The sequence below is a fragment of the Hyla sarda genome, chromosome 4, assembly GCF_029499605.1.
Source record: "Hyla sarda isolate aHylSar1 chromosome 4, aHylSar1.hap1, whole genome shotgun sequence".
In the NCBI taxonomy this organism is placed as follows: domain Eukaryota; kingdom Metazoa; phylum Chordata; class Amphibia; order Anura; family Hylidae; genus Hyla; species Hyla sarda.
The window spans coordinates 327,789,132-327,805,973 of NC_079192.1; the positions used below are offsets into that span (position 1 = coordinate 327,789,132).

A 16,842-nucleotide genomic window follows, 5' to 3' on the forward strand; every position below is an offset into this window, starting at 1 on the left:
GTGCTATGTTTTATTGGCTATAACCATCCTTGTAAATCACCCTGTATATTTGTGGTGTACAAACTAAAATGCCCATGTGAGCTTCTGTATATAGGAGAGTTGGTGCAGTTCAGGAGTGTAATAATGGAAGGATTAAATCAGTGGTTATAAATTAAAACACAGTCCCAGGCAACAGAAAAAAAAGGTTTCAAGAAATTGGACACCTTTAAGCCATTTTCCCATTCTTGTCCAGCATATGGGTCAGATTTGCTGCAGATTCCCAGTGGATTACAGTCATTAGTTATATGAATAAGATTTGAAAGAAATCTTATGTCCACTATGAAAAATTTTTCCACTAGTGTTGAAAATCAAGATCTATAAATTATGAATAATCAACCAAGACTAGTGGAATATAAAGGAAGGCTCTCATGAATAAGCTTTTGAGCACTGTTCACAATAATGAATAGAACATTTTAATTGTTTTTAAGAACAAGATATTCTAATTTATTTGGAAAGAAGCCTAGTGTAGATGAGAAAATCTGTTCAACTAAGTTCCTGAACAGAAAACAAACAAAAACAATAAGACAGGAGTCCAGAGTAGACTTAAACTTTACAGTATCGTGTTTTCTTCTATATACAAAGAATTACAGTACATATTCATAGAAGGTGCACAACCACCTTCCACTAATGACAAAATGCAAGAGCCTAGTTACACAACAAAGAAGAAAAAAAGGAACCAGTTATCTCATACGTGCTGCCTTCTCAAGATGTATTGAAGAGCGTTACACCCAGTATCTCTTCAGTCATTCAGATCACTTATGTAAAGTCAGGAGGATGGAACTGGAATTCAGAAAATAGCTTTGCTTCTCTACAGTTGGGTAGCACCAGTGAATGTGGAGTCTTGAACATGGTATTTCAAGTAGGCTTATTCAAGAGGCTAGAACTGCAATCTCTGTCCACGTTAGTCCTCAAACAATATCAGTGGTAATGGGTTAAAACATACACAGAATGGAATACTCAACGATAGGATTAGACGGAATGTTTCCCATTTTTGGATGTACTATACTTTGCCTTCATATGCCGGCTGCAGGATAAATATAAAAAGACTACCTGACATTCTCATTGTTAAAAACAAGGCATTTGTCTACACCAGATCAGGCATAGTTTGCGCCGCACCCCTTATGTGCTTTATGTAGTACAGGACTGCCTCACCTCTTCTGTTGCTATGACCTGACCACTGCCTCAGGAATATAGCTGGAATCAGAGAGATGTTACACACCCAGTCAATTTATGTAGAGGATGGCATAATTCTCCAGTAGTGATCCTTACAATTCATCTTGAAGCTCTGCTGGAATTGGCTGGGCATGTGTATAAGAAAGAAGAGAAAAAGAGATACATTTTTGCTGCAAAAAAAAAGAATATGCACAAAAAGAAAAAACGATTCTGCAACATTCATGCATTTACAACGTTTTAAAATCACAATGGTCTAGTTTATTAATAAACAAAAAAATATAAAAATTTTCGGCACGCTAAACCAAACCATTGAAAGTTAAAATTTACAAATGTTCACAGGACCAGATAAACAAAAATGTGAAAGTGAAACTTCAACTCATGTCATAGAGGCACTGGTGAAGACACCAACACCAATGTTTACATCGAAATATAAAAAAAAGAAGAAAAAAAAAAAACATACAGTAAAACATTAAGCACAGCTGCCCATAGCACCAAAATTGCCATCGTAAGGTAGCTCAGGATTCAATAGAGGCAGGTGTGAGTTTAATGTGCAGAAACATTTTAGTGTGGTGTGTGAGGGACTGACGTGACCACTGCAACCCTTAATATGACCTCTACTATGTGGCTGACTCTCTCTTGTCCACTTAGGCAATATGTCTCCATACACAGCCCGCAGTCACTTCAGGCCCAAATCCAAAGTGCAAGGAAAGGCCTGAGCACAGTACAATATAATGCATTTTTCATTTCATAGTTGACAAAAAGGAAATAAAGGATTCCACAGTTACAGCTGCATTGGTTTTCTATAAATAATGCTTAATCCGTGTATAAATGAAAAGCTCTCCAACTTTCTGTTATATTTCGTGTTTCAGCTCCTCACCATTTTTAAGATCTTTAATAAATCCATTTACAACACAACCTCCCTTCTATCCTGGTAATTTAGACACAAGACTGCTATAATATATCAGGGTAGGTGAAATGTACAGTATTAGGCTGCTTAGCTTTCTAAAAACCAGTAAAGAGGCAGTCGAATTTTTTTTTTTACTTTCTACACAGAAAATGGTAAGAAACTGAAACACAACATAGTAGAAAGTGTCAAACCTTTTCATTATAAAACGATAAAGCTTTATTCTCACAATTCTCTTTGCTCACACAGGGACCTTTGCGGTCCCTATTTGAAGAAATTTACATGATTCTGGAGGGATCTTTTAGCTGCAAATACCAATACAATAGGCAGGTTAACAGCATTATGCATGTGGGATTCTACTTTTTCCTTTCCCTTATGATCACTTTAGGGCTCAAGTTTTTTCTTGGATCGACACTGGTCACTTACCAGATGATGTAATCTGCATGGTTCAATGGAAGGATTCACATTAATGATTTAATACTGCAGCAACAGCCTACAACACATGCCATAATACAAGTCTACATTGGTAGGTGTACTTTGGCATGAGTAACAAATACCGTGAGGTTCTGTGTCCAAATACTACAACCTGATGTCACAGGAACAAACCTCAGACATGCAGTAACAGATCACAACATTAGAATAAGTTGACCAGGCAAGAAACAAGTATTCTAACCCAAACACACACAATCCATTGAGGTCCATTGGCATTTAAAGATTTCCTGAAATCCACAGCTTAAAATACAACATTTTAATAAGGCACCTCTCTCTTTTCCCTGCCATCAAGGCCCATAGCATTATTTGCAGAGTTACCACACTGACAGAAGTGCCTTATTGCTCTTCTACAGAACACAGCCTCTTTCAAAGAAAAGCGTTTGACCTGATTATGTACTAGACACGAGAACCCACTGATGCGTTATGAGACATAAGTAGTTCATCAGTCATGTGATTTGGAAGTCTCTAACTGCAAGAAGCCAACAACTAAAAAGCAAAAACTAAATGCAGCAGCCGGCGTGATGACTGTCTCCATATAGATTATGCTGCAGCTGTTTTGTGCGTGCACATGACAGCCACATTCAAGATATGTGGTATAACTCAGCCAGTCACAACAAATCATCTCCAAATGTCCTCTAGTTTAGTCCTAGGTGTCAGTCCTTGTCCGGTGCTATAGACACAGCGGGTGCTGGACAAGGACTAGATGCAGTTTTTGGCTGACAATCAGTAGCAACATTTTGATCTACAGAAACAGACTCCTCCGGCTGAACCTCAAGCAATGTTTTTTTTACTCTGCCAGATGAAAGATCTCCAGGTGGATTGTTGGAGGTTTTTTCATCATCGGTTTGGTTTTGTAAGGCAGGGTCCAAGTTCTGTTCTAAATCAGCTGGCTCCTCCAAAGGTGATGGAGTAATAGGTCTTTTTTTCTCCATTGCCAAAGAATGTGTTTCCTTATAAGTGTTTGGCTCATACGCACCTGTATGGTTAGGTGATCTATTTGACTGTTCTACAGTATCAGGGGGCAGATTTGTAACACTTTCTAGATGCTCTTTTTGGAGACTACTTTCTTTCTGTTCAGTAGAGACTGGGGTCAATTGTTCCTGTAAAGAATCACAGTTGTCTTCTGAATCAAGCAATGGTGTTTTTACAGGATGAACAGCATTGTCCATTTCTATTTCATCCGGACATGTATCAACATGATCAGGTTTCTCTTTCGGATCTTTGTCATCATCGTCATCATCTTCATCATCATCATCATCATCATCATCGTTGTCGTCGTCATCTTCATCATCATCGTCGTCATCTTCATCATCATCGTCGTCGTCGTCGTCATCATCTTCATCATCATCAGGTTTTTCTTCAGTGCTCTGTCGTCTTACAGCAGTAGTTGTCGTCAAGAGGACCTTTCCCGCCTCTATTGGGTATTTTCCAGCAGTTGCCAATACAACCTTTCCAGTTGGTATAGACTGTTTCCCTCTAGGAGATAGCAGCACTCTACTAACTGATGAAGAGGAACCCTTCCCTACAGAAGTCAACAGAACCTTCCCAGCAGGTAGATTTTTCTTACCTATAGAAGCTAATAAAACCTTACCAGGGGATAAGGATTTTTTTCCTAAGGAAGCCAAGAGGACTTTACCTGCAGGCAAGGATTTCTGTGCAGATGATGCAAGAAACAGTTTTCCCCCCACAGGTGATTTACGTATACCAGGGGTCAGAAGTAATTTGCCAGCTGGTAGAGATGTTTTCTCGGTGGAACCTACCAAAACCTTCGCAGAAGGCAGCGAATTTCCCCCAAGAGCCAGCAACACATTACCAGATTCTGAGGTACTAGTAACTGAGGGAGCCATCAGCATTTTTGTTAGTGGCACCTTCTGCTTATTACTTGTCGATTTCTCCTTGACATTGCGTACTGTGTCCTTTGATGGTTGAGACACATTTTCTGTTGAAGACGATTCAGATTCTCGAATTTCCCCTGGCTCCAAAGGATGTGGTCCACATGGGTCATGCTCTGTACAGGATAACCGTCCATCCAGCTTGGAGATGAAGAGCATGCCCTCACGGTGAAGCTTGCAGAAGGAACTTGGACACATTTCACAGAATGAAGCTGCCTCCTTGCTACAGACATCACACTGATGCCACGGACATTCCCACTTGCCTACAATGAGAATAAGAGAATTTCCATGAGGGATTATAAAGAAAGAAAAAAACAAATTACTAGCTTAATTGCCCTCAAACAATGCTGGGAACCAACCTTGCCCAGCCTTTGCGAGGACAAGCATCTGTCTTTGCAGCACAAATTCGGCAACAAGGCTTCTGGAGACCAATATGGGCAAATAAGGCAATTTTTACACCACATCTTCTCAATGCATAAGGAATCCATAGACCCACTTTACTCGATGGAGGCCAAAAGTATGTTGTTTTGGCCTCTGAGTTCTTACTGTTTAAATCAGTGTTTCCCTATCAGGGTTCCTCCAGCTGTAGCAAAACTACAACTCCCAGCATGCCCGGACAGCCGTTGGCTGTCTGGGCATGCTGGGAGTTGTACTTTTTCAGCAGCGGGAGGCAACCTGGTTGGAAAACACAGGTTTAAAAATGGTGGATGGACATGCACGGAAATCTACAATATTCCATACGGCAAAATCCAGACATTTTTAACCTCTTTAACGCAGTCACCCCGCGTCATACTGGGTCGGTCCCGGTGGCTAATGATAGCTGGGACCCTAGGCTAATAGCGTGCAGCACTGATCGGTGTGCCGCGCGCTATTAGCCCTTTAGAGGCGGCGATCAAAGCTAATCGCCGCATCTAAAATGAAAGTGGAAGCTTCCCGGCAGCTCAGTCGGGCTGATCGGGACCATCGCGGGACCGTCCCGATCAGCTAGCACGCGAACGGAGGTCTCCTCACCTGTCTCAGTCGTGTCCGATCGGCGATTGAATGCTCCAAGCCTGAGATACAGGCTTGAGCAATAGACCACCTATAACACTGATGAATGCAAAGCTATGGCTTTGCAGGGATCAGTGTAAAAGATCAGTGTGTGCAGTGTTATAGCACCCAATGGGAGCTATAACACTGCAAAAAAAATTAAAATAAGTTTAAGGTCATTTAACCCCTTCCCTAATAAAAGTTTGAATCACACCCCTTTTCCCATAAAAAAAAGTGTCAATAAAAATATGTGGTATCGCCGTATGCAGAAATGTCCAAATTAAACCGCACGATCAATGGCGTACGCGCAAAGAATTCCAAAGTTCAAAATAGCATATTTTTGGTCACTTTTTATATAATGAAAAAATGAATAAAAGCGATCAATAATTCCGATCAATACAAACATGGTACCGAAAAAACTTCAGATCACGGCGCAAAAAATGAGCCCTCAAATCGGCCGGTATGCAGAAAAATAAAAAGTTATAGGGGTCAGAATATCAGAATTTTTAACGTATAATTTTTCCTGCATTTAGTTATGATTTTTTTCAGAAGTACAACAAAATCAAACCTATATAAAGTAGGGTATCATTTTAATCGTATGGACCTACAGAATAAAGAGAAGGTGTCATTTTTACCAGAAAATGCACTGCGTAGAAACTGAAGCCCCCAAAAGTTACAAAATGGCATTTTTTCTTCAATTTTGTCACACAATAAAAAAAAATTTCGTTTTGCCGTGGAATTTTTTGTAAAATTACTAATGTCACTGCAAAGCAGAATTAGTGGCGCAAAAAATAAGCCATCATATGGAGTTTTGTGTGCAACATTGAAAGCTTTATGATTTTTAGAAGGTGATGAGGAAAAAATGAACATGCAAGAACTGAAAAACCCTGATTACTTAAAAGGGGTTCTCCACTGCCCTGCCTTCCGGAGCTCCGCTCCCTTCCCATAGACTTTCGTTGAGGGGGTGGGCGTGACGTCATGAGGGGGTGGCCTCGAACACGGAAGCCCGCACACAGCGTTTGGAGTAATAAACTTCCGGACGCTGCGAGCGGAGCTAAGCAAGGCAGGGCAGTGGAGAACCCCTTTAAGGGGTTATTTACAATGTGCGTTAAGTGGCATGGACATATACCCCCACTAGACACTGTGACTGTGTGAGAAGACTGAGTGGTGCAATTTCTAGCCATTGTGTGTAGAAAATTCAACGGCTCGATTCCAATACAGTGCATTATTACTGACAACACTGGATGGTTAAAGAGGACTGTCCTATTGGGGACCATCTACACTTTTTGCACTGCAAGCAGCACCCAATGCATACAATTATGGTGGATAATTTTTTAAAGGACACAATTTCAACAAATAAACTGCAATTACTACTTCACAATTATCTATCAATTTCTACAACTTTCACTTGGCACATAATACAGCCAAAGCAAAGTAATGTCTCTTTACCTGCAGGTCTTCGAGTTAAACTTAAGCAGTCTGCATGGTATACTTTAGGGCAACCAGGCTTTTTGCAGGATACAAGCTGTCCCCCATCTCCACAACTGAAACACTCATCTTCATGCTCTTTAACCATCTCCGCTTTCTTGCGCTTCACATATTTTCTCCTGGCCCTATCTTCAGCAACAGCAGTTTGATTCTGGATGTGAAATTAAAGAAACATTAGTCAAGTATGTACTAAAGATAACACAATAATGACAATTGCTCTGATGTGTGTGCAAGTTAAATGTATTATTAAAGAGTACCTCCAGTTTTAAATTAAATCAAGGGACAAGGGTGCTACAGAGGAGCCCTAAGGCTATGTTCACACGCTGGAATGTCTGCACTGAGAAGCTCCATGCAGACATTCCAGAGAGTGCTAGGACTGCACAGGAATGCGCTGTCTCAGACGGTTATGCAGTCCATGCGAACTCTGCACAAAGAATCAATGTTTTCATTCTTTGTGCGGACACAGAAAATGGAATTTCTGTGCTGGAAACAGCGGGCATGGAAATTACACCGTGCGCACAGAGCAGTAGAATTTCGTAGAATTCAACTGGACTCTGCTGCAGCAGAATACCGGTGCGGACATTCCAAGCGGAATTCCACACAGAAATTCCGACATGTGAACCTAGCCTAAAGGGTCTCCAAGGTCTAGGCATCCTCTAAGGCCAATAGAAGAAGGGAAAAAGGTCCAAAATGAGAGAAAGCGAACAATGAGAAAACGCCAAGACCAGACACTCAAAAGAATTTTATACTTGCCTGACTGATGTCTCTAGGTGCTCGCAGGGTCACCCTTCAGTAACCTGGCACAGAGAATTCAGTAACCAGCACCACACAGCTGTGGGTGACCATTGGGAAAGGAAGACTAGCGTAGACAACTACCTGCTTTCCTCACACCCTCAGGGGATTATGACAGGGTAGTATAGCAGGTAAATACACGCTAAACAGGTCATATCTGCCTCTTAAGGGCACTAGGCTAAAATGGACTACCTGGTGTCTGTGGGATGTGTAAGCCCAGAATAGGTGGAGTCAATTCCTTTTAACTAGCATTAGCTTCCTAGAGGCAGCTACCCATGGTGCTTTACCCCCAATGATAGCTGAGATCCTTAGCCATCCTCTTTGAGCTCCATAAGCATAGACATGTGCTGCACAGTTCATCAACATAGCTCCAGCAGGAAACATTAGCCTTTTGCCTGTATCTCCTTTGCACCCATAGCAGCAGGGAGCCTCTATCCAGCGCAGCTTCTTTCATAAATGATAGGCGCTAAGCAGTGGAGACTACCTGCTGGATATAGACAGCTGAAGGAGTGTGCAGCAATGATGTCTGTTGTACTCAGAACACAGTCTGACAACACTGCCTTTGATGTAAACTGCAAAGAATGCTGTAGTATATTTCATTTATAAATAAAATCATTTATAACTGGAGGTGCACTTTAAATACTGCTTTTAGGTACAAAAACACTAAAGAACATTTTCACATGCTGTGGATCCTTAATGGATCTAAGCATGGATAAATCCTAGTCAAATCCACAGGTAATGCAGGTGCAATATGGATTTCAAGATCAACAGCATGTTTAATATTCACAAGGATTTCTTGCCAGAAAACTGATATGGCTCCAGTGAAATACAATGGTGCAGAAACACAAGTTTAGGATGGGGATCATCTTCTGGAGCCTGGGGTGATTAATTACACAATATTTGAGAATGTTTTCACAAGCAGGGGACATTCTCCTCATCCACAGTCCATGGTACTGCACCTTAGTCAGAACATACACAGACATGTAAATTCTAAAATTAAAATATAACAAAACTCAGGTAGCACAGTATGGACCAAACCACAGAAACAAAGTTCTAACACACAGAATTTTTATTTCACAACACAAACCTTAGGCCTAACACCAAGGAAACCACTGCAATTTGGAGCGCCACATTTACACACAGTCTTCCCATTTCCAAGACATTCCAAGTTGTAGTTGAAAGTTAACTCTGTTCCTGAAAAGTTAAAAGGTCAAACATAATACCAGGATGTACTTGTCTTCTAAATGGTATGCGATAAAAAAATTAAACAAATAAATAAAAACCCACTCGCAGTTCACACTTTTTTTTCACTGTTTAGTTAAAGAGTAACCCCCCCCCCAGATACTTTGCTTATAGTGATTTAAAAATGGCTTCTTTTAGTAAACACTATTCTATGCACAAAGCACCTTATACTGTGATCTCCAATGTCTATATTGCATACTATGTGACAAAGTTTAACACTTACCAGCTTTAACGTCACACAGGGCAAAAAGACCCACTCGGGTGTCACCATTCACAGTCCATTTCTGAGTTTCGCAGTTTGGCTGGCAGCAGTGGTTCATAAAACGTGCAAAATTTCCCTTTGGCCCAGCATCAATGACACGATCCTATAACAAAGACACAGACAGATCAAGCTCAGTATTCAGGAACCTAAACAAAACACTGGACCTGCGCATTTAAAGGGGTTCTCCACCATAAGGTGATTTTAGTACATACCTGCCAGACAGTAATAGACATGCTTAGGAAGGATCTGCGCTTGTCTTGGGGCTAAATGGCTATGTCATGAGATTACCATAATACTGTGGCTAGCTTTTTGTGAACTTGTATTTCCTGTTTAACTTGTTTTTTTTTTACTACAAATCCCACAATTCCATTTTCCTCCCTCCCACACATCAGCCACCCCACCCATTGAAACAAAAGACCTGTGGTTTTCAATCAGGGTGCGCATTAGTTGCAGATTGATCCCTCCACCCATTGAAGCAGACAGGCTCCCTGTCATCAGCTGACTAGTGAGTCAGGTCTCGGCCGCATTGCAAGCTGGGAAAAATCCAAGACAACAGTCATTTTGTATGCTGGTAAAAATAAATATTGGGGTGAAAATCACAGATGAATATTGAGAAAACCATCACACACAGGTACAGACACTATAATATGAACTAATAGTCAAGTAAAAATTCCTGGAATGCCCTTTTAAACTTTCCACTAGATGCCCAAAAGGAACTCTATATGCTATGGGAATCAGTAACAAATATATTTAAAGAATGGGTGATGTTGGGGGAAATTTATCAAGGGATTTAGAGCTTTTTTTGTTTACAAAAGTAGCACAAAAAGTCGCATCAGCGCCTAAGCAATTTTTTGTGTGACTTTTGGCTGCAAGCAAAATCTACAAAAGAGCTTACCAAAGCAAATTTCAGATTTCACTTTGCAGTGGTCAGGGATTTATCAAGTGCGACAGTCGCACAAAAGTCGCAAGCGCCTCCAAAGCAGCGTAAATGTAAGCCAGTCCGGACCTGGCTTACAAAACTTGCTTTGGAGAGCGGGATTTCATATTTCCGGCCAGGAGCCGAGACCACAGCTCCTGCAGGAAATATGAAATCATGTCTCCGGCTCTCCTCCTGTTTGTCACGTCCCCCCACCGTCGCGTATCTCTGCATCCCCGCCAGCTAGCCGTTACAGGACTACCACTCTAAGCATGCGCCCCCCCGCCCTTTTATTGCCAACACCCCCCTTGTCAATTGCCAACACCCCCACCCGGCTGCTCTCCTCCCGTGTGTGTAACGTCCCCCTCACCAGCACTTATCTTTGCCTCGCCGCTGCTCTGCTCCAGATCTCCCACCCGCCTGCTAGCAGTTACAGGAGTACAACTCCCAGCCAGCATGCCTTGTCAGTGAGGACATGCTGGGAGTTGTAGTTGCAACAGCTGGTAGTTGAGGGCGGGTGGCCGGGTAGCGGAGCTGGCCGGCTGCAAGGAATATGAAACTACACTGTAACTTCATAATTTCCGTCCTGAGCTGTAATTGGCTGGTCGGTCTTGGTCAATTACAGCTCAGGCCGGGAAATATGAAGTTATAGTGTAGTTTCATATTCCTTGCAGCCGGCCATCCGCCCGCAACTACTAGCTGTTGCAACTACAACTCCCAGCATGTCCTCATCGACAACATGCTTGGACTTGTAGTCCTGTAACGGCTAGCCAGCGGGTGGGAGATCTGGAGCAGGGGCTGCTGTGAGCGGCGGCAAGGGGACACTTCACACACAGGAGGAGAGCGGCTGGGTTGTGAGTGTGGGCAATAAGCAGGGGGGTGGGGTGGGGGTGTTGGCAATAATCTGGGAGGGAGCTTGGCAATAAGCAGGGGGTCCTCTCCCCGGCCACCCGCCCGCAACTACCAGCTGTTACAACTACAACTCCCAGCATATCCTCACTGTTAGGGCATGCTGGGAGTCGCAGTCTTGCAAAGAGCTAGCGGGAGGGTGGCCGGGGAGAATCTGGTGCCTCCAACTGTTGTTAAACTACAACTTCCATGACGGGAGTTGTAGTTTAGAAACAGCGAGACTCCAGCTGTTGCTAAGTTACAACTTATATCTTTCCTAGACAACCAAAGGCTGTCTGGAAATGATGGGGTTGTAGTTTAGCAACAGCTGGAGGCTCCCTGTTAGGAAAGCTGGTTTATGGGCGTTTTCTTGAAAGGAGGAAATGTACTAACCTATTTTTCATGTTTTTTTCTTATTTCAGAGCTGTGTACGCAGAGGACTTCTTCGGATTCAGTGGACTACGTCGTTGACCAGCTTTTTTTTTTAGTTAATAATAAAATGGAGTGTTTTTTGGAATAAAGTTTATAAAAAGTGTTGAGGTTTTTTTTTGTTTAAATTTTCTTAACAGGCTTAGTAGTGGAAGCCATCTTATAGACTGAATCATTACTAAGCTAGCTAGTGCTAGCCCCAAAAACAGCTAGCGCTAAACCCTAATTATTATCCTGGTACCCACCGCCACAGAAGTGCAGTTAAGAGCTGGTACGAAGTGGCCCGGAGCATAAAAAATGGCACTCCTGGTCCTAGGTGGTAATAGGCTGGCGTTATTTAGGCTGGGGAGGGCCAGTAACAATGGTCCCTGCCCACCCTTGTAACATCAGGCTGTTGCTGTTTAGTTGGTATCTGGCTGAGAATGAAAATGGTGGAACCCCAAATTTTTTTTTTTTTTTTTTTTTAATGGTTTCATTATTTATGCAAAAAACATGTGGGGGTCATTTGTATTTTTATTTTAGATACCAAATCAAGCAGCAACAGCCTGACGTTATCAGGGTGGGTGAGGACTATTGTTACTGGCCCTCCCCAGTAAAATAACGCCAGACTGATACCACCTAGGCCCAGGAGCACCAATTTTGACGCTCCGGGCCTGTTGGTACTGGCTCTTAATGGCACCTCTGTGGCAGTGGGTATCGGGGTAATAATTAGGCGTTCGTGCTAGCTGTTTTTGTGGCTAGCACTAAGTCCCTGTTTAGTAATGGATTCAGTCTATAAGATGGCTTCCACTACTAAGCCTGTAAAGTAAATTTAAACAAAAAACAAACACTTAAAACTTTTATTCTAAAAAAACATTCCCCCCCACAAGCCATTGTTAACCATTTTATTAATATAAAAAAAAAAAACGCTGGGTATCGACGTAGTCCACAGAATCCGAAGAAGTCCTCTGCATAAACGGATCTGAAAGAATAAGAAAAAAAACATAGAAAATTGGTGAGTACATTTATAGTGCCCTCCCTTAGGGAAAAAGCCCATAAACCAGCTTTTCCTAACAGGGAGCCTCCAGCTGTTGCTAAGCTACAGCCTTTGGTTGTCTGGGAAAGTTATTTGTAATTTAGCAACAGCTGGAGTTTCGCTGTTTCTAAACTACAACTCATGTGATGAAAAAAAGAGCCTTCACACATCCCTGTATACGGAAAAATAAAAAAAAGTTAGAGGGGGTCAGAAGAGGACAATTTTAAACATGCTAATTTTCATTTAAATAATAAAAATTTTTTGGAAAAAAGCAAAAAACAAAATCAAACCTATATAAGGCCCCTTTCACACTGCCACAAACGTCCGTCAGACACTTTTTATTTTTGTGCCTTAACGGACATTATTTTTGACCGGGCTCAACAGAAAACCAAGGGTCCCGACAGATGCCATTCACTATTATAGGGTCTGTCGGGCAATGTTGTTTGACAAGAGTAGCCGGAGGAAAAAATGTTTCATGATGTATTTTTCCTCCCGCTATTCTCCACCGATTCTCCGACAGACATCACCCTGCCGTGTCACAAAGGCAGTGTGAAAGAATCCTAGTTGTATGGACCTGCAGAATACATAGAATGTGTAATTTTTACAGAAAAGTGCACTGGGTAGAAACTGAAGGTCCTAAAATTATAAAATGGCGTTCCCCCCCAATTTTGTCCCACAAAATTTTTTTTTTTGTTTCGCCGTAGATCTTGTGGTGAAATTATTGTCATTACAAAGTAAAATTAGTTTCAAATAACAATAGGTGGGGGTACTCTATCTCACAGTGTATTGTCCGAGAAATTAGCCTAGAATGGTATCCTCTAACCACTGGAGAAAATGATAAAAAGCAGAAAAATTTGGCTGGTTCTCAAGGACTATATAGAAATGATGATAAGATGCAAAAAAATAAATAAATAAAAATTATTATAATAATAATTAAATAAAATAAAATGTATAATAAAATGAGAAGAGTGTGTGTGTTATCAGTGGCGTTGTGACCGGGGTGCGGACCGCACCGGGTGACACCGGGCTGATGGGGTGACACCACACTGCCCAGTTATCGCTGACAGCACCCCCCCCCCCGGTCCTCAGTTACAGCTGACAGCACCCCCCCCCCCCCCCCCGGTCCTCAGTTATCGCTGACAGCACCCCCCAACCCTCCCCCCCGGTCCTCAGTTGGCGCTGACAGCTAGCACCCACCCCCTCACCCGGTCCGCAGCACTGACAGCACCCCAAACCACAGCCCCCCCCCCCCCCCCCCGGTCCTCAGCGTTGACAGCACCAAACGCCACCCCCCTCCCCCCCCCCCGCAATTAGCGCTGCACCAAACTGCCCCCGTAGCTCCGGCACACGTCCCGGCTTGTGACGGGACGTCGGCGGGCGGAGCTAGATGGACGGCGCTAACATCACGCGCCGTCCGCACTGATCAGGCCCACACTAGTGAGCCCGGGGACAGTTGGAGCAGCCGAGCCAGCCAGGTACAGAGAAAAAAGTGGTGCTGTGGGAGTTCTGGGGAGGGGGGGTTGTTGCTAGTGGATTATGAGTCTGCATCCCATCATCCAGCTGGGTGGTGGGTGCTGGTTTATGATGGGGGTGCTATTTCTGGGGGGGGGGAGGCGTTGCTGGTGGATGATGAGGCTGCACCCCATCATACACCAGCACCCCCCCCCCCAGCAGTAGCACCACCATCATCCAGAAGGGGGGGGTGCTGGTGGATGATGAGGCTGCACCCCATCATCCACCAGGACCCCCCAGCAGTAGCATCACCATCATCCAGCTGGGTGGGGGGTGCTGGTTTATGATGGGGGTGCTATTTCTGGGGGGGAGGTGTTGCTGGTGGATGATGAGGCTGCACCCCATCATACACCAGCACCCCCCCCCAGCAGTAGCACCACCATCATCCAGAAGGGGGGGGGGTGCTGGTGGATGATGGGGGTGCTATTGCTGGTGGATGAGGCTGCACCCCATCATACACCAGCACCCCCCAGCAGTAGCACCACCATCATCCAGCAGGGGGGGGTGCTGGTGTATGATGGGGGTGCTATTTCTGGGGGGAGGTGTTGCTGGTCATGGTGGATGATGGGGGTGCTATTTCTGGGGGGAGGTGTTGCTGGTGGATGAGGCTGCACCCCATCATCCACCAGCACCCCCCCCCCATTAGTAGCACCACCATCATGCACCAGCACCCGCCCCCCTCCCCCAGCAGTAGCACTCCTATCATCAACCAGCACCCCCCCAGCAGTAACACCCCCATCATCCACCAGCACCCTCCCCCAGCAGTAGCACCCCCATAATCCAGAAGCTGATTCTATTACCATAAGGGGGAATGGGGGGGGTGTTGGTGGATGATGGGGTGCTACTGCTGGGGGTGTTGCCAGGGCACCCCCTTCCCGCCCATTCCCCCTACCCCCCTGTTCTGTGGTAATAGCATCAGCTGGTGGATGATGGGGGTGCTACTGCTGGGGGCACGGTGTGTGAGGTTTATATTCATAGAGTGTAGTGTATACTAGGGCTGCACGATATGAGAAAAATGTGCGATTGCGATTTTGGGCAATGTGATGCAATGTAATAAATATATAGTGAAATCCCCTTATTTCATGTCCAATCTCCTCAATTTTACAACTATTCACCCATTTTATGCCCACCGCCCATTTCACATCTCACATCTCCCCCCCTCTTGTCACATTCTGCCTCTCTTGTCACATTCTGCCCCTCCCCCTCTTGTCATATTCCCCCTCTTGTCACATTCTGTTCCCCCTTGTTACATATTCCCCCTCCCCCCCTTGTCACATATTCCCCCTCCCCCCTTGTCACATATTCCCCCTCCCCCCCTTGTCACATATTCCCCTCCCCCCCTTGTCACATATTCCCCCTCCCCCCTTGTTACATATTCCCCCCCTTGTTACATATTCCCCCCTTGTCGCATTCTGCCCTCCCTTGTTACATATTCCCCCCCCCCCTTGTTACATATTCCCCCCCCCCCTTGTTACATATTCCCCCTCTTGTCACATTCTGCCCCCTCCACCCCTTGTCACATATTCCCCTAGGTTTGTGTGTGTTTGCAGACCTTTGAGGACTTTTACCTTTTAGCCAATCACTGGCTTGACATGTGACACCGCTGCGGCCAGTGATTGGCTAAAGGTAAAGGTCCTACAGCTTGTATAGAGACACCGGGACCGCACGGAGGTGTACACATGCAGGGACCGGGAAGAGGTGAGCATAATGTTTTTATTATTTTTTATCCCTGCGCCCTTTACTTAGATCAGTGTTTCTCTACCAGGGTGCCTCCAGCTGTTGTGAAACTACAACTCCCAGCATGCCCGGACAGCTTTTGTCTGTCCGGGCATGCTGGGAGTTGTAGTTTCATAACAGCTGGAGGCACCCCGGTTGGGAAACAGACTTTTAATATTTAAATTTGTTTTTATTTGCCCTGGCCGGCCTGCACTGCAGCCGCACACGGGATCTGCCCGGGCAGATAATCGCAAATTTTCCCGGGGGCCATATCGATATATGGCAAAAATTGCGATTCGATTGTTTTTGCGATATATCGTGCAGCCCTAGTGTATACTAGTTTATTATATTTAGAGGATACAGTGTCTGGCAGGTTTATAATAATAATAATTATTTTCATATAGAGGATGAGAATGCGCTGACATAGTGAGGAGACATCTGGGCGTCACATTCTGCAGAGAGAACATTTAGCTGGACCCGGTGGTATGTACCATCTGAATTAGATAAGGAAAGACTAAAGAGAAGACGTCACCTGTAGTCACTGATATCATTGTGTATTCTCCTCACTATAGAGAAGACGTCACCTGTAGTCACTGATATCATTGTGTATTCTCCTCACTATAGAGAAGACGTCACCTGTAATCACTGATATCATTGTGTATTCTCCTCACTATAGAGAAGACGTCACCTGTAGTCACTGATATCATTGTGTATTCTCCTCACTATAGAGAAGACGTCACCTGTAGTCACTGATATCATTGTGTATTCTCCTCACTATAGAGAAGACGTCACCTGTAATCACTGATATCATTGTGTATTCTCCTCACTATAGAGAAGACGTCACCTGTAGTCACTGATATCATTGTGTATTCTCCTCACTATAGAGAAGACGTCACCTGTAGTCACTGATATCATTGTGTATTCTCCTCACTATAGAGAAGACGTCACCTGTAATCACTGATATCATTGTGTATTCTCCTCACTATAGAGAAGACGTCACCTGTAGTCACTGATGTCATTGTGTATTCTCCTCACTATAGAGAAGACGTCACC

General features: G+C 44.0%; 1 protein-coding gene across 2 annotated transcripts in view; it reads right to left on the bottom strand.

Annotated features, from left to right (window-relative positions):
- Positions 1-477: 477 nt before the first annotated feature.
- NSD1 (nuclear receptor binding SET domain protein 1) overlaps positions 478-16,842 on the bottom strand; it is a 124,427-nt gene continuing 108,062 nt past the window's right edge. For both annotated transcript variants that reach the window (XM_056575029.1, XM_056575030.1), the window contains exons 20-23: positions 9,275-9,416; positions 8,897-9,003; positions 6,979-7,168; positions 478-4,763 (exon numbers count right to left, since the gene is read on the bottom strand). In XM_056575029.1, the coding sequence (XP_056431004.1) occupies positions 3,262-4,763; positions 6,979-7,168; positions 8,897-9,003; positions 9,275-9,416 (1,941 nt within the window). In that variant the 3' untranslated portion in view covers positions 478-3,261. The remainder of the gene's footprint in view (positions 4,764-6,978; positions 7,169-8,896; positions 9,004-9,274; positions 9,417-16,842) is intronic.